Consider the following 27,999-nt stretch of genomic DNA (forward strand, 5'->3'; position numbering starts at 1 on the left):
ATCAGTTGACTATATTTATGTGGGTCTATTTCTGAGCTCACTATTGTGTTCCATTAATCTATGTGTCTATTCTTGTGCCAGTACCATGGTATCTTGATCACCATACCTTTACAGTCTTTATAACTTTAAATCTTAAAGTTGGGTAGTGTCAGTCCTCTGACTTTTTTTTATGGCTCAAATTGTTTTGGGGCATTTATTATTATTTATTTTTTTTGCACATAAATATTCAGCTTTATTGATAGTAGCCAAAGACTGGAAACAATTTAAATATCGATTAACAAGTGAATAACTAAATGAGTTGTGGTATATTAACACAATGGAATTTTACCCAGCAATACCGAGTGAATAAACTACCAACTATGCAATAACATGAGTGAATTTCAAAAACTACTGAGTATAAGAAGCTAGGCACAAAACAGTATACATTAAATGCTTTATTTTATGTAAAATTCTTGAGTAAGCAAAACTAATCTGCAGTGATAGAGACTTGTTCTTCTTCTATATTGTGTTGGGTCTTTTGTCTCTCCATTTTAAGTTTAGAATCACTTTGTCAATATCCACAAAATAACTTGGTGGGATTTTGATTGGGATTGAGTTGAATCTCTGGATCAAGTTAGGAAGAACCGATATCTTGAGAAAATTGAATCTTCCTCACTATGTTTTCATCTTTGCATTTTATTTATTCAGTGAAAGAATAATTTGAACTCTTGCATACTATATAGGCATATCTCAAGAGCCTATCCTCTTCCTTCAGCTTAGTTTTGGCCACATAACCAGCTGGCTGATAAGGTTAAATAAAGATTTACCACTGAGAATTTGCCTTGGGAGCCTGTCTGAAAGTGAAGGATACATAGATTAGATGCAATTAACAGAAGGTGCTGGAAAGGACATAATTACAGTGTAGATGAATTTTTCTTAGGGCCAAAATCTATGTTACTACGTACATTCCTAAAATGTTGCTCTGAAAGGATTTTTTTGTTTGTTTTTTTAGTTTTATAAGATAATATGCCCATTCCAGATGAGTCCAGGGAATTTCTCATTCTCAGCAGAACTCTAAATCCCAACCAAGTTGGAATTTTTTCTATGAAAGGCTATTTTAGATTACTGACACTTATGCCAATAAAAATATTAATTTCAGAAAACAAAATAGAATCATCCCCAAGGAAGGAAACACACTGTTGGAGATAGAAAACCATAATTAAACAATCGTTATTATTGGCATATCAGAAATAACACCTGATTTAGTTAGGATACTATACGTTAATGGGAATGCTAATCATTTTTCAGGGCATACAACAACTGTATATGCAAAACTTCTTAAGTGGAAGTTTACTTCTGTAAAGGTGAAACATTTGAAACCTGAAACTTTGTAACTTTTTAGTTGACATGGCAGGGAGGCAATTTGCCAACAGCTGATTATATAATGTGTATTAAAAGAAATGTAAAGAGCCACACGTGCGCTTTTGTTTCTGCTGGAGTGCTCAGAGTCAGACAGGTTCAGTTCAGCAGAATATAAATCGTTACAGATTCTCCTTCCCAGAAATTGAGGACACATTAATCAAAATAAATGGAATAAACAAAAACATAATGGGATTGAAAACATAGTATGTCTACTGATGGAAAACTTATTAAAATATCCAAAATATTAAGCAGGAACACCCTGGTTTAATGATTTTAGGTATAGTTCAAATATAAAGAAAGAATGTATGTACTCACTTAGATAATTCAAGCAAAAATATTGCCTTTTTCCTAAAGTTTCCTTGTTAATTGCAAAACCTTCCTCTTCACCTTAACTGTGTAGATCATTATATCATTCTACATAGTCATGTAAGGAGTTTAATTTTCAAGCTAAATCAAAATCACATAAAGTATCAGTGATAATTTAAAATTTAGGGACAGAAATTTGGACATATTGAACTCATAACTGATAGTTTATTGAATAAGAATTTGAATGGCCATGACAAATATTATTTTATACATTCAAAATTAGTTCACAAAAATAAGAGAGGACAAATTTCTGTGTTCTACAACCTCCAAGTTATAATATCTTTATTCTAAGAAACTGAAACTATAATAGTGATATTCCCTAAATTATCAAAATACCCAGAAAGGAACTTTTTAAATATATGTTTTACTTCACCAGGAACTTTAGAATAAAAGCCAAAGGTATTTCTTCTAAACTTGTAAAGAAAGTAAATAATCTGGCAAGAGAGTAAAGAGCTACTAGGCTCCTGCCAATAGATACAGCTGTCACTGCCTTTTGCCCTTATTTTATTGTTTTTTAGTTGTTGAGACAGCCATGATGGAGAAAAGTCATTTCTGATTTATATTTCTACTGCTCCATTTTTCTTCCTTTCCTTTATTCATTGCATAAAACACATCGATTAGGAGGTTTTATCTGTTACTGGGCAGAGAACTTCCAAATAGCCATTCCTTATTCATATCTCACCTCCAAATTCTGGTCTCATTTATTCAAATGTTTACTTGGTATCTCCACTTGGATATCTAATGGGAAACTTAAATCTATTATATTCAAACCAAATTCTTGACCAAGTCACTTACCCACCAAAACTCTACCTCCCTTTGTTGAATAGCAGCATCTTCCACTGCAATGGCCACCCTAAGAGATAAGCACTCATCCCGAATTCATCTTTCCCTCTCTCTCTTCACTCCAATGTCTCTGCAGGTACTACCCAATCAGTGTTTCTCTCTCACTGGTTCATGCCCTCCTTGAACCCAAGAACCATATATTTGGATCTGTTGAATCCTGAGGATCTAGCACAATATATAGGATAGGCACTTAAATATTTTAAAACAAACAAAGTTGCCTATATAACTGTTCCTACATTTGCAAAGCAAATTGTTGATTTTGTTATCCAACATTGTTGATTTTGCAAATTTACTGGCAACTGCACTACATTGGAGGTCATTAAACTTGGAAGAGAAATCCTATTGTATCTTTCTTCCCAATTGACAAAATCCAGAGAATATATATGCAAAGAGTGAGCCCCAGCTTAAACTGTAGACTGTAGTTAATAATAATATGTCAATATTAGCTCATAAGTTGTAACAAATACACCACAATAATACAAAATGTTAATAATGGGGGAAACAATATAGGGGAGAGGGGGTATATGATAACTCTGTACTTTATGTTTAATTTTTGTTTAAACCTAAAACTGCTCTAAAAATAAAATATAAAATATGTCACAAGAAAAAAAAACATATTTCCCTTACTTTATGCCATTGCATTGTCAAGACATCTAGAGACCCATTTTTCCCCCAGTTCCCAATGCCTTGTTTTTTAAAAGCTGACATTTTATTGTGTAACTATCTATTTATGGGCAAAGTATATTTCCTTTCCCCTAAGTGAAAGAAGAAAATATTTAATGCTGCTTTTATTAATACTGATGAGGAAGTCAATTCTATGAAATAAAAATATTTCTACATAAGTTTATTACAGCTGAGAGGGGAATGAGTTGAAAATTCACCATATCATTTATAGAGAGTTTGGTCTATATACATTTAGTCTTGGCAGCTAGCCATTAGGGGCTTTTGAACTGGAATATCTTGAGAAATGTTCTAACTTTTTTGGTGGAATAAAGATGGGGAGAAGAGCATAAAAGCATGATTTTTTTTCTTTCATAAATTTCCCTTTAAAAGGGATTTGAAAGTCTGGTCTCAAGGTAATTCTGGAAATAGATTTCAAAGACTGCTACTCAAATTTCTGTTTTGTAAGTGTCGGAACTGATAATCATTTACATGGAAGCCTCTATTTATAACAGTATTGTTCAATTTTGTAGCACTTTTAATTTGCAAAAATGCTTTTTATATTATCTAATTTGATATTCATAATCATCCTGGGAAAATTATAGAACAGATTAAACTACTAAATAAATAACCACAATTTCACAGAGTAAAAAATAAATGCATGAAAGTACCATCAACCCAATTGAATTAGTCCATTTTCTATGGCTTATAATAAAATGTCTGAAACTGGGTAACTTATAAAGAAAAGGAATTTATTTCTTGCAGTTATGGAGGCTGAAATGTTCAAGGATGCTGGGCCATATCTGGTGAGGGCCTTCTTGCTGATGGGGACTCTGCAGGGTCCCAAGGCAGCACAGGCATCGCGTGGTGAGGGGCTTGAGTATGCTCAGATGTTTGCTTAGGCGTCTCTTCATCTTATAAGGCCAACAGTCCCGCTCCCATTGATAACCCATTAGTCCATGAGGGAGTTAATTTAATAGTGATTCTCGTACTTCAGGAGTTCTAAATGAAGGCAATTGCATAGCTGTTTTTAGGTGCTTTTCTAATTGTCAGCTTTCTTCTAGGACACACCTAAATCTTCTTTATTAAACACACACACACACACACACACACACACACACACACACATTTATTGATCACACACTCTGGGCAAAGTATTTAAGCCCCAATAGAAATATGAAGATATGTATAAGCCATGCTCTTTTTTCTCAGGAGCTTACAATGTAGTTATGGGTAAAGAGAACTATTACACCTGTCACATGTACATTTTTTTCATATAATTCCTACAAGTGTGTATTATTATTCTCATTTTACCAATGTGTAAAAATAATGCCCAATGTTACCCAGATATATGAAGTTGTTCCAACTGTGCCCACAGTCTGCATGCTTCTCTCTCAATCTCACTGCCTTTTAATAATACAAAAACCTAAAATTCTATGAGCATATGAGGCCCAGAATTTCCAGGATAGTTTCATAATCAGATATTCTGTTCTATTTATTATCTTCATAGGCCTTCAAGACCTATCAGAAACACCAAATCTCAGCAAAGAAACTATTTCTCCAAAGTAATTTTTTCTCAACCCCTAAAATTACCTTCAAATATTTTTTAATCCAGTGTCCCTACATTTAGTTGGAAGTAGCTTGCATTTAGAAGATAAGCAAGCACATAATAGTAAGATACCAGTAAGTGGGTCAAACAATTGCTCTGAGACCTTATACCAGGGAGAGAACTGCAGAGGTGGAGGTTATCTGAGGAGATCATTTCCTATAAAGATAAAGATTGATCTAGGTCTTGAATATAGTTGAGATTTTTGCTTTCTCATCTATAAACTGAGCTTAATATTAAATAATAGTGGCTACATTATTGGTTCAAGTGAAAATTAATCAAGTTAATACTTAAACTTTTAAACCAGAGCCTGCCTTACAAGTTGAGAAATGGAGTGTGGACATCTTAACTACTAAGCTAAGGACTTTTTAAACTCACGTTTTTATTTCTATGGTGTAGCATAATGCCTCACACGTAAAAAGTACTCGGTAGATATTTGTTGAATGCATGATGAAATGATGGTGTATCATTGATAAATTTTGAGCCAGAGAGTACAACAAGAGAGTTATATTTTCTGAAGGTCAAATTGAATTTTGTATTGTTTACTAAGCTTCAGAGATTTGGATACACATTCTTTAAAATAATAAATGCACAGGCAAAATTTCCTCTTGGTGGCAGGAATCAAAAGGTAGATCCACAGGGTTTTCCCTAAAGCTTGTAGCTAACTAGACTCTAAATTTCTGAAGTTTGAGACTTTGCCTCTACTTCTATTACCTATAGGGGCTTGTATGAACTGTTTCACATTGTAGGTACTCAAGAACTATTTGTTGATTGATAAGGCTTGGATTTGATATAACAATACTTACATTAAGGCAGAGTAGCTAAAGATATTATCAGTAGCTATAGAAACCTTTTCCTTTAGAAATCAGCTTTTTGCATAATCCACATCTCTTTCTGTAATTTAATATAACTGGAGGTGTATAGTCACTCTTGCCCTATTGACAATTTAATTTATATTTGATACAAATTTTAATAAAAAGAGACAAAACTCTCTGTACAGCCCAAGATGATGTGTTCATGTAAATGTGAAACCTTGATGCTGTGTGGGCATCAGACACAGGAGTCAGAAAGTTTCTCCAATATCTGTTCTAGTAATGAAGTCTTTAAAAGGAACCAGAAGAACAGAGCCTTCATAAACCAAAACACTTAGAATTAAATGCTGTGTTGACATTTTCTTACAGAACTATTCAGCAGCAACTAACTGTGGAAGAAACCAAAGTTCAACACGTGGCATTTAAGGTGTCATAATTTGACGACACTTCTCTTACCATTTATCTTTCTCAGATGTTTCTATTTTCCATGAGTGTATGACCTAGCCATGCTAAACTATTCCATGTTCTCTGATTTGACCTTTATTTTCCTTGTGTTTTCATTATTGCTACTTCTTCTTGCCCCTGTGGATCTGTTTGTCAAATATGGGACAATGATTTGCTTTTAGTGATTGCTTAATAAATTTATTCAACAGATACTAATTGAATATATTCAATGTGTTAGGCATCATGTTAGGTAATATAGAGTACAGTAAAAGGAATGAGACAATCTTTGCTGTTAAGGAGTTTACAATTTAGAAATTCCCTCCCTGAATATATATCTTTGATTTATCAATATTTATGCTACTACTACAAAATGTCTGGACATGGTAGAGACTTTGTAAATATAAAAGAACAAATTAACGAATAATTAATTCATAATGACCATCCATCTACCTTTATGTGAATATTTTATTATATACTCTTTAAAGAAAATGAAACAAATTTCTTGGTCTTCGAAACAGCATGTGATAAAAAGAGATGTCTAAATTGCACAAATGTTCGTTGGGATCCTTTTAGATGTGTTTCAAAAATAAATACTTGTTGAATTGTTTTAATTGAATCGAAGTGCATTTAAAATTAAATCGTCTGAGGCTGCTTCTAGAAATAAAGGCCTAAATTATTCGGGTATGAATCACTCATTAGCTTTCATATTGATACAATGACCTATAGTCAGTGACTCTTCCCCTTTATCTAAAACATAGAATGTCAAAGGTTACATCATACTGTCTCAGAAAGAATGTGCCTTCTATATGGCACATCTCTTAACCTGAACAGCAGCCAATAGGAGTCACAATATCATCAGCCTCCTTCTCCCCTCATGAGTAGTCTCTTGTCAGCTGAGACTAAGAAATTCTATGTACCTTTAGATTGGTGAAGTAGAATAAATGCCTGCTCTTTTACATGGAAGACATACAGATGCTGTGCAGTGTAGAGCAACCTCTAACATCATAATCCTTTGCAGCAGCATTAGGAAGGATGGCTTAGCGTGCAACCTAGAAAGCAGAGTGACAGCAGCAACAAAGCCTTTTTATTAGATGTGGCCATCCTCACAGAGGAATAAAGCCATACAATGGGGATATTACAGCTCAGCACGTCTTTAAAACTCCCAGCGCAGATTGAGTGAGCTCTTGGATCTGGCAGTTTCTTCACAGGTCTGTTCTTTTGTGGATATGTGCAAAAGGGAAAGAAGTTTGAACATTATATCTTGCTGGCATGAGAATTTTTTTCTGCTGTCAAAAACTTATTAAATCCTACTTTGGCTTTTTAGATATGATTCACAGGGAAGGTATCACAGGGCACATTTCTTTGTAGTAGTCCAGCTATCTCGGATCAGTTTGAATTGCAGGTGAGTAACAAAAGAAGTTAAAAGTGCATTGTCAGGTCATTATAGTTAAATAAGAGAGTCTCATTTAAAAGTCAGAAATCGTCTAGGTATTAGTCAAAGCAGTATATCAGAATGCCTTGTTCATTATGATATGACAAACTAAATCAGACATAGAAATAGAGGATATTCATTTCTCACTTAGATCAAATGCCACACAAAGAACATTACAGTCAGAATTTTAAGAGGTAGGCTGTTAAATTCTGTGCATATTCTGAGTTTTTATTTAATTTTTAGTTTTCGGGACAGGGTCTCACTCTGTTGCCCAGGCTGGAGTGCAGTGACACTATCATAACTCACCGCATCGAACTCCTGAGCTCAGGCAATCCTCTCACCTCAGCCCCGTGAGTAGCTGGGACTATAGGTGCATGCCACCACACATAGCTAATTTTAAAACATTTTTTGTAGAGGCAGAGTCTTGCCATGTTGCCCATGCTGGTTTTGAACTCCTGGCCTCAAGTGATCCTTCTGTCTCTGCCTCCTAAACTGCTAGGGTTACAGGTGTGAGCCACTGCACCAGGCCATATTCTAACTTTTAGAGTACATTGGCTGATGATGTGGCTTCAGATCATATTTGCATGCCCAAATCTACCTGTACATTGTTCTATGTGAGTGGTAGAAATACTCCAGCCCTCACTTAACATGCTTACAACAATAATTCTCAAACTTTAGTATGCTTACAAATTAACCTGGAAGGTTGATTAGCATGCAGATCTTGGGCTATTCCCTCTAATACTCTAATTATTCTTGAGAATTGCCCAGAAATCTATCTTATAAGATAGATAATAAGAACACCCCAAATGCTATTAATGGAGTTGGCCCTTGGTACCACATCTTGGGAAGTACTGACTTAAGTTTATGAAAAATAAGTTAATCATTGGATATACAAAATGCCCTTGCTCATGATCTATAGCAAGGACAGATTTTTAAGTATGTTTTTTTAAAAAAAAATAATAAAAGATAGGGGATTTAAATTTATCTGGAATAGAAGGGTTCAAACCCTGGCTCTGTTGCTAGCCATGTGCCTTTGGGCAAGCCACACGATCCCTGTAATTCAGGCCAACTCTAGAAATGGCTGCTGGAGGGGAAATCTGAAGCCTTTTTGAAGATATGGATATTAATTAAGTGCTGACAGCACAGCTTGCATTTTATAGAGTAACTGCTCACATTTTTAGATAATTGGATTTATATTTAAATTAATTACTCATTTATGTTTAAATGATGTAATATGCAGAGGAACTTAAAAATAGTGGAACTCAATTTGTGATATTTATAGAACATATTTTTCACAGGTTAATTTAAGCCCATGGTGTTACACAGGACTATAACTGATACAGCCATGCTTATTCACTAGGGTTTCAAGAAACCACCATTTTTAGGTGGTAAAATAAATAGAAAGCCCTACATAGATTTTGTCCCATATTTTAGGAGTGCGTGTTTGTGTGGTTAAGGTATCTGACAAAATTTGAGAAATGCAGAAAGGCCTTACTGATCTCAAATTATCTTCCCCATGGAACTGATGTGCTAACCCCACACAATTATTTTGCTTGGTATTACAAAATTTGAGATGCTAATGGAAAATGAATTTAATAATAATGAGCAAATTGAGCAATATGATTTCTTGATTATCAGCAATTCTGAGAATTATTAATTCAATCAATGAACAAAGGGGGTAATTCTTTATCAAACAAAGTTTAAAACTCACATATATAATTATGGGATTCCACCCAAACTATTTTCCATCAGTATACTAATGAAAATCAGCTTATTACTCAAGGGCAAAAGAGTATTTTATTCTACTTTAAATCACCAGAATCTAGTGCTACATTTAGCAAAGAATTGCTGCTCAAAGTACCAAATGAATATTAAATGAAAGATAAAACATGGGAGGTAAGTTCTAGTAAGAATCGGGGTTGGATAATGGAGAGTAGAACTAATAACCCGGGTGTCGTCAATGAGTCAGTTGAATGATTGGGTGGAAGGAAATGAATGGGGCCCGGCAATGAATGGGAGTCCTGAAGGTGACAAGGTAACCTCAGATACAATACAGAAAGACAGTACAGAAGCAAGTAATATGCACATGGGCACAACATTTTACAAATTACTAACCTATACATTATCTCCTCTGATCCTGACCAAATCTGTCTGAGATTTCTAGAGATGAACTGAGTTTTATTACAGGGATCATGAGTATTGTCTGGGGACACATAGCTAAGTGGTTGAGCCAGGGTTTGAATCCCTCTATTCTAGACAGATTTATATCCCCTATTTTTATTGTTCAATTTTTAAAAAGGTACTTAAAATCATTGCTCTAGATCATTAGAAGGGACATTTTTCTATTCAATGATTAACGTATTTTTCATAATGCTAAGTCAGTGTTTCCCAAAATGTGGTCCCAGGAGCCACCTCCATTAATGGCATTTGGGATGTGGTTATTATTAATATTCAATAATAAAATAGATTCCTGAGCACATCCCAAGGAATAATTAGAATTTCAGGGGGAGTAGGTCAAGTTTCTGCATTTTAATCAAGCTTTCCGGATACTTTGTAGGCATACCAAAGTTCATGAATTAATACAGTAAGCACATTAAGTGAATACTGGAATATTTCACACTCTGGTGATGTTACATTTATTGAGATGTTTTGGAATGTGTTGTATCAATCGTCTTTTGACATACACTTCACACATAGTCATGGGGCAGGCTGTTCAGGGGCAAAAGCTGTTGCCAACTTAAGACCCTTGCAGCTCTAACTGCTAGTTGAGCAACATATGATTCTATTCTGACAAAAGTAGGATACTGCTTGTAATCATTTTCAGAAAATGGAGTATTTTCTTTGGGGATACACTTGGTTCAGAACACTATGTTTACAGTTTACAAAATATATTTGACCATTTCAGTAAGCTCTTCAAACATTGTTAATGTCTTTGCATAAATATGGCAAGCTGAAATAGCCACAATTTGTTTATAGAGTTTAAAGAAGTCAGTGTGGGGCTGGAGAAGAACATCAAAGCATGCCGTTATTCCGTTAGAGGGAGTTGTGTCATCTGGGTTCAAATTATATTTAGTAATCTGAAAATTAACTGGAGATGTATAATATTTATATCACAGTGCTTAATGGACTTAGCATTTAAATGTACAGTATCCCCTCTCTAAAGGAGTAGCATTTTTTAAATTCAAAACTAATTTCATTTCTGGAAAATTTTATTGATTCACTTCATCCATTGCACTTTTATGTATATATGTCATAGCGTTGTCACATCTACATTTACATGTCCACACACATACATATCTAGCCCTCACAGTCATGCTCTGAAGTAGGACCTTGGATCTCCATTTTGCAGACTGAGCAACTGACTCATCAGGAAGATTAAGGGACTTGAGTAGCAGAGACAGAATTCAAGATTGAGTCTGAGACTAAAATGGCCCCCAGTTTTGAATTATACAGCAGGAGTTATTGGTATTGATATTGGTATTGATATTTCACCTACAGTATCTGTGTTTAACTCTAATAAGCTTCATCTGATCATTTCCTGGAATTACAACTTTGTAGTGAATGTTCTTCAGAACCAGAGCAGAGTGATGAGGGTGAGGGACATATGTCAAATTGTAGGTTAAATACTCTTTTTTAAAAAATGAACTTTTGTGAGCTATGTTAACAATAGAGGTATGTGATATTGGGGGCCTGATGTGCCAAAACATTTTTTTTCTTTCTAAAATAGAAATGTGACCACTTGGTAATGTATGTATGAATATTTCCTCAGTATTCCTGAGATCTTGTTCTTTATCAATATAAATGATTGTCTAACCATTAGTGCAATGAAAAATTAGTTTTATTGGTCTTGATGGAACACTTTTGTTATATAGCAGTACTAAATACTATTTAAATAATTATTAGTGGCTAACTGCTTGCTAATTAATATGTCGTTGAAGCTTTTTTGAATAATTTGTTTGGGCTCTCTTGTACTAGAACAAAAGAGGACAAGAGCTAGATGGGGTCTGTCCAGCAGAAAAATGTATACCTGTATAAGGGCCAAATTTCTCAACTCTAATGTTATCTAAAGCAGTGGTCCCCAATGTTTTTGGCACCAGTGACTGATTTCATGGAAGACAATTTTTCCATGGACCAGGGATGGGAGGGTGGGGATGGTTTGGGGATGATTCAAGCGCATTACATTTATTGTGCAGTGAAAGCTCTCTGCTAATCAGAATCTGTATTTGCAGCCACTCCCCAGCGCTAGCATCACTACCTCAGCTCCACCTCAGATCATCAGGCTTTACATTCTCATAAGGAGGTGCAATCTGGATCCCTCACATATGCAGTTTACGGTAGGGTTTGTGCTCTTATGAGAATCTAATGCTGTAATGCTGCCCCTGATTTGATAGGAGGCAGAGCTTGGTGGTGACGTGAGAGATAGGGAGCGGCTGTAAATACAGATGAAGCTTTGCTCGCTTGCCCACCGGTCACCTCTTGCTGTGGGGCCTGGTTCCTAACAGGCCATGAACCAGTACTAGTCAGCATCCCAAGGGTTGGGGACCAGATCTAAAGGGAACAGGAAAAGAGAGGGATGAAGAAAGATAAGCATGGGAAGAAAGAAGTAGAAAGAAGAAAGTGAATTTGTCACATGACATTGCCTGAGTATGTTGTGAAATGTTGTCGTTGTTTCAATATATGTTTAATAGATTTAGTGAAGGATGCTAGAGAAAAGAACTGCATTCTCTTGGAAATTAAAATAGTACCAACCCATGTCAGGGATCTGCTGGTCACTGGAGCCCCACAGAGCCATGAGGGGTTGTAGAAGGCAGCATCAGCAGCAATACCTGACAGGGGGCCTGACCTGGAGGATGAGAAACCACAGGGCTCTGTAGGCTCTGTAGGTCAGCCGGCAAAGGCTGACCAACCCAGGCAGCTGGCCCCACACAGCATGGCCTCAGAGACAGGAATGCACCTCTGGTTCCTGCTTCTGGTCCTGCTGTTATTTCAGCTATTCAGGAGAAACAAGTCTGCTCCTGTGACTGGCACATATGTGTCCCAGTTGTTTTGTGTTCTTCCTCTGCCACTTTATTCGATGTGATGCTCTCAGGCGCGTGGAGGTCAGGAGCTAGCTGTGAGTTACGGAGTGGGATGACCTCCAGAGAGAAATACTAAGAGCAGTTTCTTCTGCATTAGTAGGAATAGGCTCCGCTTTCAGCCTTCTCTACTGCGCTGCTAAGGGATGTGACGAGAGAGTCACAAATGATGGGATAACTGATGACATGATAGAACAAATCACCAGCAGAAAACAAATGTGTGAACAAGATGTGAAAGATGCTTTTATAACCTGGACGGCAAGAAACCCATTAAATGAAATAAATTACATGCTGCCAGGGTGATGACTCAGTGTCCTATTGAAAGAGGCAACATTTTGAAGTGAAGGAAAAGATAGCATGGTATAACACAGAGAGGCTCAAAATAATGAAAACACTGTTCATTCTGATTAGAGTGTGCATATCCAAACTGGAAAAGAGAGACTTCCACCAACACCCAAAAAACTGCATACTTAAAATGCTTTAAAATATCAACCCCTAGAATTTCCTCTTCTAAAGTATATTTATAAGCCACAATAATACCTAACAAAGATCAAAGCCACACAGTAAGAGACATTTCTTATTACTTATTGTCACAATCCTATTCTTATTTTAGGAAATTAAAGTTCAATTTGTTTATGGCAAGTGTTTTTGATTATAGTTATGGATATGGTCCATTCATTCCTTTATTTATCAAGAAATATATATTGAATGACTTCTGTGGGTCATTCATTAGAGCCATGACAATGAACAAGTGATGTGTCCCTGCCCTGATAGGTTTTTGGCCTACTAGAGTAATAAATTAATATTTACTAAATGCTTTCACAGTAAACATTTCACATGCACAACCTCGTGCAATTGTTACAATAGCCCTGTGAAATAGGCATTCTTTCTATATTTTATACTTGAGGAAAATTAGGGTCAGAGGTTGAGCAACTTGCCCAAAGTTGCAAGCTAAAGAATGGTCGAGGCAAAATTCAGATGAGATCTAGCTGACTTGCCCTGCACAATTTCTGTTACACATTAGCGTATGTTCCCATATGCTGTGGTCATTTGAGAAGGAAATGTTAAATAACATTGTAGACCTAGAAGATTCTTCTGTATTTTATTTTCAATTTACTGAAATCACATGCTGTGTATGGACATGAGCAATCTTCCATTAGACCTGTCCCACCTCTTTTCCAGAGTCTCTATAAAGTTAGTGGGTAAATAGACCAAGATGTCACTGACATACTCCAACACAATGAGAAAATCTTAAGCAAACTCTCACAGAAATTGTTCTTATTTATCTGTTTCTTTTTCTTTATGGTCAGTGCTGCTGCTTCTTCACACAATACCAAAACTGCGGCAGCATCTCTTGCTCTTAAATTTGAATATCTGTGGAAATCACTTGGTTCTTGAATTGTAATAGTTTATTATTTAAAAATTAGAATTACTTAAAATCCAATAATTATTGCCATTAAACTGCTCCTGCTTTATATTCTGCAGTGTTTGCACAAATGTGATCTAAGTTAATCTTTACAAAAATAGTTGTTTGATTGACACAACAGTTTTGGTATAGTTTACCTGTTTGCTTTATCTATCTTTCTGTTCATTAAAGGAACACATCCTAATTTGTGTGCATAAATAAATGATAAGAATTAGAAGGTAACAGGCCAAGTAAATGCTCAAATAGACAGGCATAATCAATGTGAACACATTTCAATAATTTTCATTTAGATCTAGACACTAATGATATAACAGAATCAAAATTAAACAGCTAAAAGTCCTTCCACAGATCATTTGATTTTCCTGCCTCTTGAAAGAATTGTTCTTCATTCTTCACCTCCATTAAACTATTTATTTTTCTGTCTCCTCAATCCTGCTTAGAGAAAGAAATAAAATTAAATTAAAAATTTCAGACTTAATGTAGTTTATACATCTATATAGATCTCCCTTTCTCACATATCTCCAAGAGAAAGAAATTGGTTCTAAATTAATTCTGATATTTAAAAATTGTCTGTTAGATTTTTTAAAGAATATTCTAAATATTTCCTGATCATAATTTTGCCCTACTATATTTTCTCTAAGAATTTAACTCAATTAAAAAAAATAAGTGATTTGTCTACTACAGAGTATGTATACTAAAAAGAAAATGTTTTTCCTGGCTTACATATTACCACAGGCCAGGTAAAATTTTTGTCCAGCCTTTTCAAAGTGCTAGGCGAATTGGGGTGGTAAATGTAGTCTCAAAAATCTATCATGATTTCAAAAAACAGAATCCCATATTTTTCTTTAACATGTCAGCACAATGCAAGCAATCAGTAGGATTTGTTTTTGCTGTCTTAAATAATGTCTGATTATATTTGTATTTGAACACTGCAGCTTTAGGTGTTTTCCTTTCAGAATTGCTTTCATACTCTATCTTAATTTATGTTTTCACTCAACTTTATGTTATGAGGTGTTTTTTTAATACTATTATATGTTCTTTTGGAAACATGATTTAGTATCTTTTCAAGATAAAATTTTTATTGTTTTACTATTGAAGAGCTATCTATTTAATGCCCTGGGGCATGTAGTTCTTAAGGTGTTCTAGTAAGAAGTAGTGGAAACTAGTAGTCACCAATGACCTAAGTCTCAGCGGGCAGCACCTCCACTGCGGTGCCCTGCCCTCCACCATCAGGCCCATTCCCAATGGGCTGTATTTACAATGGTTTTAATTAAAATGATCAACACTTTTCAAAGTTGAATAGTATATAGGTCCGGACATCTATGTCATTGGGTTGACTTGTGCACATATCGGTGTTCCCACCAGTCTATAAGCATCTTAAGAGTAAGCAAACTGTCTTTCTTGATTCCTTATATCTATATGCTTAGTCACAGAGGTGGATGTACCACAAAAATGATAAACCTTAAGTTGTGGGGCCTTCATCAACAGAAGCTATTATTTCAAGGCCCTGAGTAAAACCACAGCAATGCAATCACATGCTCATACATCTTTGCAAAATTTGTTAAAGCAAGATAATTGTAATTAGACTGCTGCATGGTTTTGTAGCTTAGTAATTGATTAATTTTGTCTTCTTGTCCTTAACAAAGGCTCTGCAAGTTTGAAAGATTTGGCCCCTAGATTGTCTCTTGCTGGCACAAAAGGAGCAACTATTTATTTTTGTTGAATGATAAATGAAAGAAGTGCAGGGGAGGAATGAATGTGATATTAATCAATATATTTTAACACTTAAAAATTAGCATTTCTGGCAAAAAAAAAATTCCACAAGCCACGGTTAGCAAGTATAATGCTAACAAATCACCTTATATAATGTCTGTGACTTAACAAAGCTTTTATACAAATACAACTTTAATTGAATCTTTCTACCAATCAATTAAATTTAATCTTCAATTAAAATTATTGATGTTAAAGTATTCATATCTGCACTGTCTGCATAAATTGATTATTAAAGTCGGTGGCTAAAGTGGAAAAGAAACCTAAAGACACAGATTGAGTGACTTGCTCATGATAATGTGTTAGTCCTGGGGGTGTCAGCTGACGCCCTCTGATACCAAATCTACTCTTTTCATTACAACCTGGTGTTGGCAATATACTTAAATAAAATAAAACTTACAAACAAAGAATATAAAATAAAAAAAATTGATAACATTTTTGGCTCCAAATGATCAACATTTTCTTATCTCTTCCCTTCTTCCTTCCCTACCCCTCTCTTCCTCTCTTTTCATTTCTTTTCTTCTTTTCTTGATGCAGGCATTTAATACTATTCAACTGTCATAAAACTAAAGCTTATTATTGGAAAATTGAACCTAACATCTGAAAGCATGATGAAAATGTGGTTGCTGGTCGGTCAACTTGTGATAACGTCTTTTACAACCTGTTTAGCAGGTAAGAACTGTCCTTTGCATGTGCTCCATATGGTATACCAACGTAACCAATATGTGTGTTTGTTTCATTAAATCTGTTGTATAAAGTTAGAACTAATGTTTTCTTTTGAAATCTGGATCATCCAAGTAAATAAATATACATTAAGATTGACTCTGTTTTCTTTTTATTTTTACTTTCAATTAAAATTTCTTAAGATTTAGTCAATCTTGAGTAGGAGTGTGCTGGTGAATATTTGAAATCTGGATCTCTGGGGTAGGGAAGGAATCCCTGGAGTGTAGCGTTTGTCTATTTCTGGAGAGTAAATACTCCTACTATGGTCAATTTCAACTTGACATCATTTAATGTGGATTGAAAAAGGTGTGCAACCACTCACCATTATATAGTATTTTCAACATCCAGACACAAATGACCTCAATCGCATAGATACAGTAAAATTTAATTTAAAAAAATTAGAAAATAATGGGTTTTAAGCATTTATCCCTTTGTGCTTAGTACAGTTTATTTATTTGTAAGTTAATATAATTTAATTTTTAATACTGGTTGTATTTAACAACTGATTCACAAAATCTTTGAAAATTAATAATAACTTCTTAAAAGCTACTAAAAGTGGCCACAACACACTATTGACTCTCACAGTCTTTACCAATTTAGTCAATGCTATAAAAACAATGTTAAAATCATCTAAAATGTGTGTAGGGACATTAGAATAACAAGTTTTGATAGTGTTTTAGGTTTAGGAAAAATATTATATTTCTGTCTTTCAAAGATAAGTATGAAGCATTTAGAGATATTTCCTATAAGGAAAAGTGCATCCTATTTTTATCTGAAAGCAGCATGTTTTCTAACAATCACTTTTTCTAATACCTTCACCTTAATGACGAGTAAGTACTTGTTGAGTGGATATTTTGTTGAAGACATAGCCAGAGCACATCCTTTTGGGTATCAATTCCCAGAGCTCACTTTTAAGGATGAACCTCAGGGACATACTACTGTGTTTCTTATTTATTATTAAATAACTACAAAATACTATTTTATTTTGGGGAGTAATTTTTATTATGCTCATTCTAGAATTTGGAAAAGATCATTTATTAATACTGAGGGATTTTAAAGATATTGATAATTACATATTTTATAAACACAGCAATTATACACATGTATATAATTACATGTATAACATATTTTTATATATAATGTAAATATAATGAAAATTTTGATAAGATTATTCTAGTGAAGTCTGATTTTCATAAATAATAGAACAAAAAATATCTTATTAGTACTGACAGTTTATACTAATTCTGTTGGCTGCAAATATTAGTGCTACCACTATACAATGTAAGTATAAGAAACAAATATCTGCACAGATGTGAAGATACTTCAACCTTATTAGTGACAGGCCAGTACTGTCATTTCATTGACTAGCATCTCAGGTATTTGAGTAATGTTTGAAATCACAATGCAAAGAATTACTTCAGGATCAAAATTGTTTTTTCTTTCATTTTTAGAGTTTACGTGGCACAGAAATAGATATGGTCATGGAGGTAAGTTGACAAAAGGGTAAATCTTTTAAATAGCTTTCCTCAATTGAATCATATTTCATTTCTACTTTAAGCTATTACCTCTCTAAACTTTGAGGCAAATGGACATTTTTTGTTAACTCGTTTGATTGCAGATATGAATGAATGGCTATACATCACAAACAAATATCCTATTAGCAGATTGTTGCAGAAAGAACATATTCAGTGTGGCCTGTATTTTTTTCTGCATGCTTTGGAAGAATGCTATGCTACTAAATTTTGAAGCAGTATTTTAAACATATTTTAAATATTGTAAACATCCAATATTTTTGAAAGCCTCTTACTTTGCTGCAAGAGGGAGAACTAAAGTTAGCAAGCTTGGAACCTTAAGATTCAATTCAATTATAATAGGAGCCCACAGATGTTGCAAAATTTATTGTTTAACAGTCCTGTCAGTTTATAGATTTTACTTCAACTACTGAACATTTCCTACAGAAATAAAACCAGGAATGTTATACTGGAAAAAATACAGAGTCTAGAAAAATACAGAGACTAGTCTGGATTTGCACCATCAGCTGGTACTCATCAGCTGACCTTGTGATCTTGTGTAAATTATATAACTTCTATGAGCCTCAACTTTCCAATATGTAAAAATCACAGGATTGTTGTGAGGACTAAAAAATGAATGCAATTATAACTTCTAGAATAGTGACTGGCATAGTAGGTGCTTGATAAACATAGCAACACTGGTAACTTATAAAAGCTACTGCATAATGGTAAGAGAATGAAAAATCAGCAAGAATCACTGAGCAACTAATATGGCAACTAGCATGCCAAATCAAGGATATTCATGCCAGACAGGGTGAGAAGAACTTCCGCTTGTAGGATTAAAACAAAGGAAGTTCTTAGCCCAAATTCTACCTATGTGATTTCTGTTTCCAGCTTGTGAGTTGAGAATCACTACCTGTAAGCTATATAAAGAGCAGTGAGATATGTTCCGTGACTTCAAGAACCTGATCATATAGTAGGAAATAAGAAAAGTAGCTAACAGTTTTATAAGAAACATTATGATGGTGTTTTAAAAGAATTACTTAAGGAATTAAGGCATTTTTAATGATGGAGGTAGAAGATAAAGGAAACTTGAAGTATTTTAAATGTTAGAAGTGGAACTAATTCGAAATAGAGGAAGTATCACAAATAAAAATGCAGAGGTGGGGAAAGTGGGGGAAATCTGGGCTATATTTTCTTGTATTTCCCCTAATATTCAAAAAAACTTGTTCTGCAGGGTGTTAGTAGCAAGTACATTAAAAAAGGACTTCACTGTCAAATAAATTTGGAAGAACTTTACGTTAAAGTTCAATTGTTTGTTATTAACTTTAAGAATTCATACTACTTACATAGTAAGCAGAATATGTGTGTTAGTTTCCTAGGATTGCCATAATAAAGTATCAAAAAGTGGGTGGCTTAGAACAGAACGATGTTGTTTCTCAGTTTTGGAGGCTAGAAGTTCAAAATCAAGGTGGCCATGCTCCTTCTAAAACCTTTAGGGGAAGACTTTTTCCTTGCCTCTTCCAGCTTCTGGTAGCCCCAGATGTTCCATGGTTTGTGACAGAATTCCAGTGTCTCCCTCCAACTTCACATGGTGTTCTCTTTGTGCCTCTTCATGTCATCTGCCCTCTGTGCATGTCTGTCTCCATGTCCAAATTTCCCCTTTTTATAAGGATACTAGTCACATTGAATTAGGGCCAACTTAATTACCTTGTTTGAACTTGATTACCTTTGTAAAGACCCTATTTCCAGATAAGGTCACATTCTGATGTATTGAGAGTGAGGACTTCAACAATCATTTTTTCTTTGGTGGGGGATGATGAAGAGGGAGACAAAATACAATTCACAGCATGCATTACCTTAAATAGATAGTATTGTGACTCCAACAGTAGAGAAAAGTTATGAAATATCCAGATGCTCCAAAGCACATTTGACCTCCCAGCTGAGTCACTAAGGGAAAAAACAAAACAAAACCAAATAAAAACAACCAAACTAAACCAAGCAAGCAAGCAAACAAAACAAAACAAAGTACCCTAAAAGGCCTCTATGCTGAATTTAAATTCACGGCTACTAACTTCAAGTGGATAGCTTAGACTGCCCAGCAAACACACTCCACTTCCCCAGTGCATTCATTTTGTCTTTCCTAGGTCATGTTGTAGTGGCTCCTCTCTCCTCAAATCCCCACCAATTTCTTGCTCATTCTTATTATACTTCCAGTTGGCAACTTTGCTCCCTATTATGCAGAGAAATTAGGAATGATCAGAAGAGAGCGCAACAAGCTCACCTGACCACCTCTGCTCACCTCCTGCATCTGTGCTCAGATACTGTTCCTGCCTACATAGATGATCTCACCATTCCAAGCCCGGCACTTGTGTACTAGGTCCTATCCCATCTGGCCCATTTAAGTCCACTGTTCTTTGGTGGGGGATGCGATTGTCCCCGCAATTGTCCTCTCTCTCTCCTCACTGTCAATTTTTCCCTCTCTCCTGGATTATTGCTATCAGTTTACAAACATTCTGTAATTTCTCTCATTTAAAAAAATAATCCTCTGTTGATCTCACACCTTACAGCCAATATCCCATTTATTTCTTCTTCTTTACAGCAAATATTACTTTAAAAGCTTATGCTTGCTCTTTTCAACTCCTTGGTCCATGCTCTCTCCTTTGAATCTACTGCAATTAAGCTTTCCCACCACTTCTCAGCCAAAACTGCATTGTCACCAGCGTCATACACATTGTTAATCCAATGATCATCTCTCAGGCTTCCTACCTGACCTGTTGGCATCAGTGCCGCAGTTCCAGGTGCCACATGTAGACATAACAACATCTTATAGAGGAAGAGGGTGTGTTTCTTTTTTCTTGTATCTATCTCCCTTTAAAAACAAGGGGATCTTTCCAAGGAACCTCTCACTAGATGTCCAGAGTTGGCTCATACATGTATCATTAAGCCCATCATTGGCAAGAGTAGTGAAATTAATGGAAGTCAGCCTTTACTTTCGAGTCATGGGGTTGATCCTTGAACGAATCTGAACTTTGACATGAGGGTAAAGGGGAGTAAAGGCACTCAGAAGTCAACCAACAATGGCTGCTGCATTACTTAAAGGAGTTGAAATTGAGATTTTTCTCACAAGTGAAAAAGTTCTATCCAATATATCATCCTGCATGTATAATAGTTTATTGTTGTTTGAGACAGAGTCTTGCTCTGTCACCCCAGGTAGAGTGCAGTGGCCAGATAGAGTGCATAGCTCACTATAACCTCAAACTCGTGGGCTCAAGTCATCCTCTTGCCTCAGCCTCCAAGTAGCTGGGACTACAGGAATGCACCATCATGCCTGGCTAATTTTTCTATTTTTAGTAGAGACAGGATTTCTTGCTCAGGCTGTTTTCAATTGCCTGAACTCAAGCAATCCTCCTGCCTTGGCCTCCCAGAGTGCTAGGATTACAGGTGTGATCCACCGTGCCCCGCCTATAATGTTAGTAGTTTTTTTACCTATTATTTGATAGCAGTATTAGTAGCTTAGGTGACTAGTTTTTAAATAAATGTATTAAAACAGTTTTAATTTGAAAAATAAACTATACCAAGTCTTATTACAACATCATCAAATCCAACTAGACTCTTCCCTGTGTCTTTTAAAAATGCCTTCCTTTTTAATTTTTTTAGATTTTGTGAAAGCAATATTATATCCTATCGAGACAAGAAACTGAATATAACTAAGTTGCATATAGTCAACCTGTAATGTTTAGATATTTAATTAATAACTAAATCATTTGAGAGTAAACATTTATCTTAGATGCTTTTTTTCATTCATGGTCTTCTTTTACATTATTTTCAGAAAGAAAAAGAAAAACCCAATGTTCAGCTGTTTCAGGACCAACTTTCACCCAGGCTACCTAAATGAAAAGAAATATCTCTTTAATTCCTTTGGAATTCAGTGAGAAAAAAGTATAAAAGGAAGAAATAAAATAGCAGCATACTATTTATTTTATAAGAATAAAAATATTAAATATCTATAAATTATGCTTTATACATTTAGAGTTATGGTATGATTCTATAATATCAAAAGCTAATATTGAAAAGAAATTATCTTCACTGGTTGGCTACAGTGAAGGCAGATAGAGAATTTCATATGTCTTTACAGTATTTGCACCCAAATTTTCTGGATGTTTTTTTCAATTAGGCTTACATCAGTTACTAAACATTATTTTCACATTTCTCTATCTCTAAATATGATTGACATATCATAGCATTCAATGTTTTATGACTATTTTGTGCTGTGATCACTCATAATCTCATCAATCAAAATAAACTGGAAGTAGCCTGAGACAGGTTGGGTCCTAGAAGTAGGTCCACCAGTAGGAGGAAGCTATGCATTAGGATGTAGTGAGACACGAAAGTAGGTGTGGGAAAATGCTTGGTCAATTATGTCAAAAAGGGTCTAGATGCTTCAGAGGTGGACCACAGGTGAAGGAAGTGGTTGATATCAAGAGATGTGATACGGTCCCCTTGGCAGGCAAAGCCAAGCAAAGGGGAATTTAGTCCACTTAACCTTTCTGCTAACCTGATTCTACTCTTCATTCTAATAACTGGATTTCTGCACATTTTTGAGACCAGCTCCTTACTTTGTATTTTTTAGTTATGGCAAATTACTACAATGTTCCTATTATCCATGACCTAAAGGATCGAGGCACCAGAGTATTCAAAGCCTAAAAACACTAAACCTACTTTTTCTCTTATCAGCAGGGAATGGTTTGCAGTGAAGATAGGAAGCTATGTGTCTGGAAAAAGTCTGTTTTGAGACAATTTAAATATAATCTCATTTAGAGCATTTATTCTATTTCAAGAGAGTTTGTACTACTCCCCACTCCATAAGCATTGTAATAGTGTAAATATTGCAAAAATTCCAATACTAAACTCTCTTCAAATTTTATTGCTAATTTTTTCTAATAGATTTTTCCTGAGACTTTTCTTACGACATAGTTATGTAAAATTATGTTTAATAACTAACAGATTGAGATGACATATTACAGAATGAGAAGTGGAATTTATTTCAAAATGGATATAAAATGAATAAAAATCTCAAGCACAAATTATAATTTTACTTTCAATTTTGAGAAATAGAATAGCAAGATTATAGTGGACCATCTACACATAGGGAGAGGTGAAGTAATTTCATCTTAGATCATACAGTTGCTGATTACATTAATTGTGGAACTGAAAATGGTGCTATAAAAAACAGTAGGACGTGCCAGGCTCAGTGGCTCACGCCTATGATCCTATCACTCTGGGAGGTTGAGGGGGGAAGATCGCTTGAGGTCAGGAGTTCAAGGCTAGCCTGAGCAAGATAGAGACCCCATCTCTACTAAAATACAAAAAGTTAGCAGGGCATGGTGGCGCATGCCTGTAATCCCAGCTACTCAGGAGGCTGAGACAGGAGTGTCGCTGGGGCCCATAAGTTTGAGGTTGCTGTGAGCTAGGCTGATGCCACAGTACTCTAGCCCAGGCCAACAGAGTGAGACTCTGTTTTAAAAATAAATAAAAAATAAAAAAGAGTAGGCTGTCATTCACATTTGTAAATATGACTGCAAATATTCATACATGATTTATTTCTATCTTGTTAATATTTTGGATCACATTTAAGAAATGTTCTTCTGTAATAGATTTATGATAGTCACATATATGGTAGAAAATAAATGAATTTGCATTCAGGCTGGATGAAGTAACTCACACCTATAATCCTAGCACTCTGGGAGGCCAAGCTAGGAGGATCCCTTGAGGTCAGGGGCTCGAGACCAGCCTGAGCAAGAGTAAGACCCTGTCTCTACTAAAAATAGAAAAAATTAGCTGGGCAACTAAAAATAGAAAAAGTTAGCTGGGTGTGGTAGTACATGCCTGTAGTCTCAGCTACTTGGGTGGCTGAGGCAGGGAAATTACTTGAGCCCAGGAGTTTGAGGTTGCTGTGAGCAAGGCTGACACCATGGCACTCTAGCCTAGGCAACAGAGTGAGACTCTGTCTCAAAATTAATAAAAAAGAACAGATCAAAAGAAACAATGACATGAAGTGTTAAATCTGCAGTTAGCTTGAGAGGTCACCTTTAACTCTATGTTCCTTTTAAGACAAATATATCCGATAAGAAAAAGGGAATGTATTTAGAAATCATTTTAGTTTTTTCATAAAACATAGTCCCTCTCTGTTTCTTGTTTCTCGTGACTTTTAATCGCACAACACATCAAAATTTTTCATCTGAGAGTTTCCATGACTGTAGAAACAAAGCAATAGATGATGACAGTTTCTGTAGGCTGAGAATATAATGCTTGCGTTAGTGGACCCCTTGCTGAGCCTTGTGTTCTATTATCCCTGAAAGTTTTTTCCCTGGATCCAAGCACCTAGTTAACCTAACAGGGCAATGAACTCAGCTACTGTCTTCAAGGGTGTTATGAGGTTCATATTCATGCTGAACAAGGCAATGAAATGCAAATGCTTGTCTTGAATAATTTTTCTCTCAAGGGCACAAGTATGTTCCTAAAATAAAAATGTATATAGTAATTGCTAAACTACCAAATGGAATATATTATTTTATTCAGGCTTGAAAATTTTAGAAAAACAAGTAACATATAGTTATAAGACTTAACAGAAATGCCAATGTGGTATAAACAATGTCCTATTCTGCTTTTTGACTAGGAAATAGGCAAAAGGAAATATCTTAAATGTAATATTTTCTCAATGTGAAAAATAATGTCAATATTTTGTTGAAGATTAGCATCTTGTTTTTATCCCCTAAGGACTGCATTGTCTGTCCCTAAAAAGGTCAGATGTAAGTGTAGTATTGGGGAATATGTACATATAATTTGTGAAAAGTATTGCCATTGAGAAGAAAAATATTATCCAGTTTGGACTATAAAAATTTACCCCCAAATTGCTTAATCTTTACATATACCCTTTGAAGGATTGCCTACATCACATGTATATAGCCTCAATATATCCCAATAAGTATAGCCTCATAATTATTAGCATGTGCCATTCCATTATTTTCAAAGGAAATTTCTATTGATGGCACCTTTTCTAGAAAACATTAAGCTTCTTTTTTTTTTTTTTTTTTTTTTTTTTTTTTTTTTGAGACAGAGTCTCACTTTGTTGCCCAGGCTAGAGTGAGTGCCATGGCGTCAGCCTCGCTCACAGCAACCTCAATCTCCTGGGCTCAAGCGATCCTCCTGCCTCAGCCTCCCGAGTAGCTGGGACTACAGGCATGCGCCACCATGCCCAGCCAATTTTTTGTATATATATTTTTAGTTGGTCAATTAATTTCTTTCTATTTTTGGTAGAGACGGGGTCTCACTCAGGCTGGTTTCGAACTCCTTACCTTGAGCAATCCGCCCACCTTGGCCTCCCAAAGTGCTAGGATTACAGGCGTGAGCCACCGCGCCCGGCCCTTCTTTTTTAATACATGTGGTCAAGATGAAAAAACTCCTTAAAATATATCTTCAGCTTTCCAAAAGCTGACCAACTGTCTGTCATCTCAAAAGTATATACTTAAAATCAAAAGATACATTATCAAAAGAAATATTTAAGACTATTCCTTTAAAATATGAAAATCTACTAGCTAATCTCTATATAGATATATGCTTATGTAAATCTGTCTTTATTGTATTTTTAGGCACCATGTAGTACTTTAAATAATCAAAGCAATTCTGAATGAACATAACTCACCTTACTTCAAAGAGATAAAAATAGTTCTTTCAAGGAAGCTAATTAAATTATAAATTAAATTGAGAATTCTGGATTAAGCCCTTCCCTCTAATGGTACTACTAAAGGGCACTATAGAAGCAGACACCAGACAGGCCAGGATTGTCTGTTTCCACATTGAAAATACAATCATGTAATGGTTCTTTAATGCAACTCTGTACCTCTTGAGGTAAGTTAAAACTTTATGCAGTCATATGTAATTACTACTATATTCCCCATTATTAAAAAAGACAGGTAGTTAAAAGTCTCTCCAATTTGCTACTTGTGGAATACAAGTTGGTGAAAGTTCAAAGGGAAACCCTTTAACCCTGAAGACCTGAGATTCTCCTAACAGTATCTTTCACAGAGCAGAAGGTTTTGATTTTTATAAAATCCAACTTATCCATTTTTTTTTCTTTCATGGATCATGCTTTTAGTGTTGTGTCTAAAAAATCATTGCCGTTCCTGAGATCAGAATCAAGTCATTAAACTGAACTAAGGACAGCTAACACCGATAGTACATCAAACTGTAGCTGCCAAGGTGGTCAGCTGAAATCCTTAAGCTAACACCGTTGTAGGAAGTGAAAACTCAAGATTCAATCCAGGCCGGGCGCTGTGGCTCACGCCTGTAATCCTAGCTCTTGGGAGGCCGAGGCGGGCGGATTGCTCAAGGTCAGGAGTTCAAAACCAGCCTGAGCAAGAGCGAGACCCCGTCTCTACTATAAACAGAAAGAAATTAATTGGCCAACTGATATATATATATATAAAAAAAATTAGCCGGGCATAGTGGCACATGCCTGTAGTCCCAGCTACTCGGGAGGCTGAGGCAGAAGGATCACTCGAGCCCAGGAGTTTGAGGTTGCTGTGAGCTAGGCTGACGCCACGGCACTCACTCTAGCCTGGACAACAAAGTGAGACTCTGTCTCAAAAAAAAAAAAAAAAAAAAAAAAAAAAAAAAAGATTCAATCCAGTGCAGATCAGTGGTCTTCTGTTTAAAGTATGAGCATAACTGCATCATACATCCATTTCTCCTTAAATCTGATGATCTTGTCCATTTGTAAAAATAATATTCACATTATCATTGAGCTTTTCACATAAATACAATGTAATTAGATGATATTAATGAGCTTTAGACTCCTCTAAACAATATTTATTTTTAGTTTTTTAAATATTTATATTTTTAGATTTCAAAAAATTGTTTGAAATAATTCTTGCTAAAGTCATTTATTAAGGGGTAGAATAGGAATAGAATAGTCATCTCACCTTCAAGAAGAAAATCTAAATATTCTGATAAAAGTGCACTTTGCTCTTATCTTTTTAAGTGTTTATGTGAACTGGAAAGAAACCATAGGATCTTAGATGTTGGGTGTTACTCAATTGCTTCAGTCAGAAAAACTGTGCAATTGGGAGAGACTCAAGGAAAAGCTCATGAAGTTGTTCAAGTGGGAAGAAAAAATAGCATATGATTTTTATCATAGATGAGCACAAGGTCATTTCTTTCAGAGATTGGAAAATCCAGACCTTACATACAAAATGAAAGTCTTTACTCATCAGGGATTTGGGATTCATTTCTCATTTTTCCCTGGTGTACTGTTGCATCCTGAAATGTCAGAAATATCAAGCATCATCAGTAAATTATTAAAGGTGAAGTAGAAAACATTGTATCCATTTCTGGTTTTCATAACCTCAAGAAAGATATGAAGCTAGAGACAGCGCAGAGCAAGATTTTCAAAATCATTAGCAGAGAGCTTCTGTGAACGCCTCGTAGTTATGATGTTACTTATGGTTGTGGTAGGTTATGAGGTCCTTAAGACATATGCTCCTATTCCTTTCTTTTCTAAATATATAAGCCATGTGAAACAATGGCTTGCATAAAACAGCAGCTGGCAAAGTGCATTGCCAGAGCTTAATGTTGGTTCCTGTGGTTGTTCTGATTCCGATCCAGCAGTTAGTTAATCTGCTATCTGAAATGGGATGGTGGTTATAGAATGTGATTGAGGTTTATAAATTCTTGAATGGCAATTTCAGCAAATTTCACCTAAGAATGAAGCAGCTCCCTTTGAAACATTTTGGGTTAGTGTGGAGAAGTTAGTGCTTCCTACTGGGGGAGAAGCAAACTTAAGAATTTTTTTATCCAACAAATATATACCGAGTGCTCCAAACAACACAATGCTAATAGCACCAGAGCAGCCAGAGAGAATAAAACTTG

At 35.3% G+C, this 27,999-nt stretch overlaps 1 protein-coding gene across 7 annotated transcripts in view; it reads left to right on the forward strand.

Annotated features, from left to right (window-relative positions):
- Positions 1 to 27,999, forward strand: part of CNTN1 (contactin 1) — a 340,010-nt gene that overhangs the window by 172,996 nt on the left and 139,015 nt on the right. For all 7 annotated transcript variants that reach the window (XM_076007181.1, XM_076007180.1, XM_076007183.1 and 4 more), the window contains 2 exons: positions 16,373 to 16,507; positions 18,010 to 18,045. In XM_076007181.1, coding sequence (XP_075863296.1) covers positions 16,444 to 16,507; positions 18,010 to 18,045 — 100 coding nt within the window. In that variant the 5' untranslated portion in view covers positions 16,373 to 16,443. The remainder of the gene's footprint in view (positions 1 to 16,372; positions 16,508 to 18,009; positions 18,046 to 27,999) is intronic.

This window comes from Microcebus murinus, chromosome 10, assembly GCF_040939455.1.
Source record: "Microcebus murinus isolate Inina chromosome 10, M.murinus_Inina_mat1.0, whole genome shotgun sequence".
Classification (NCBI taxonomy): Eukaryota; Metazoa; Chordata; class Mammalia; order Primates; family Cheirogaleidae; genus Microcebus; species Microcebus murinus.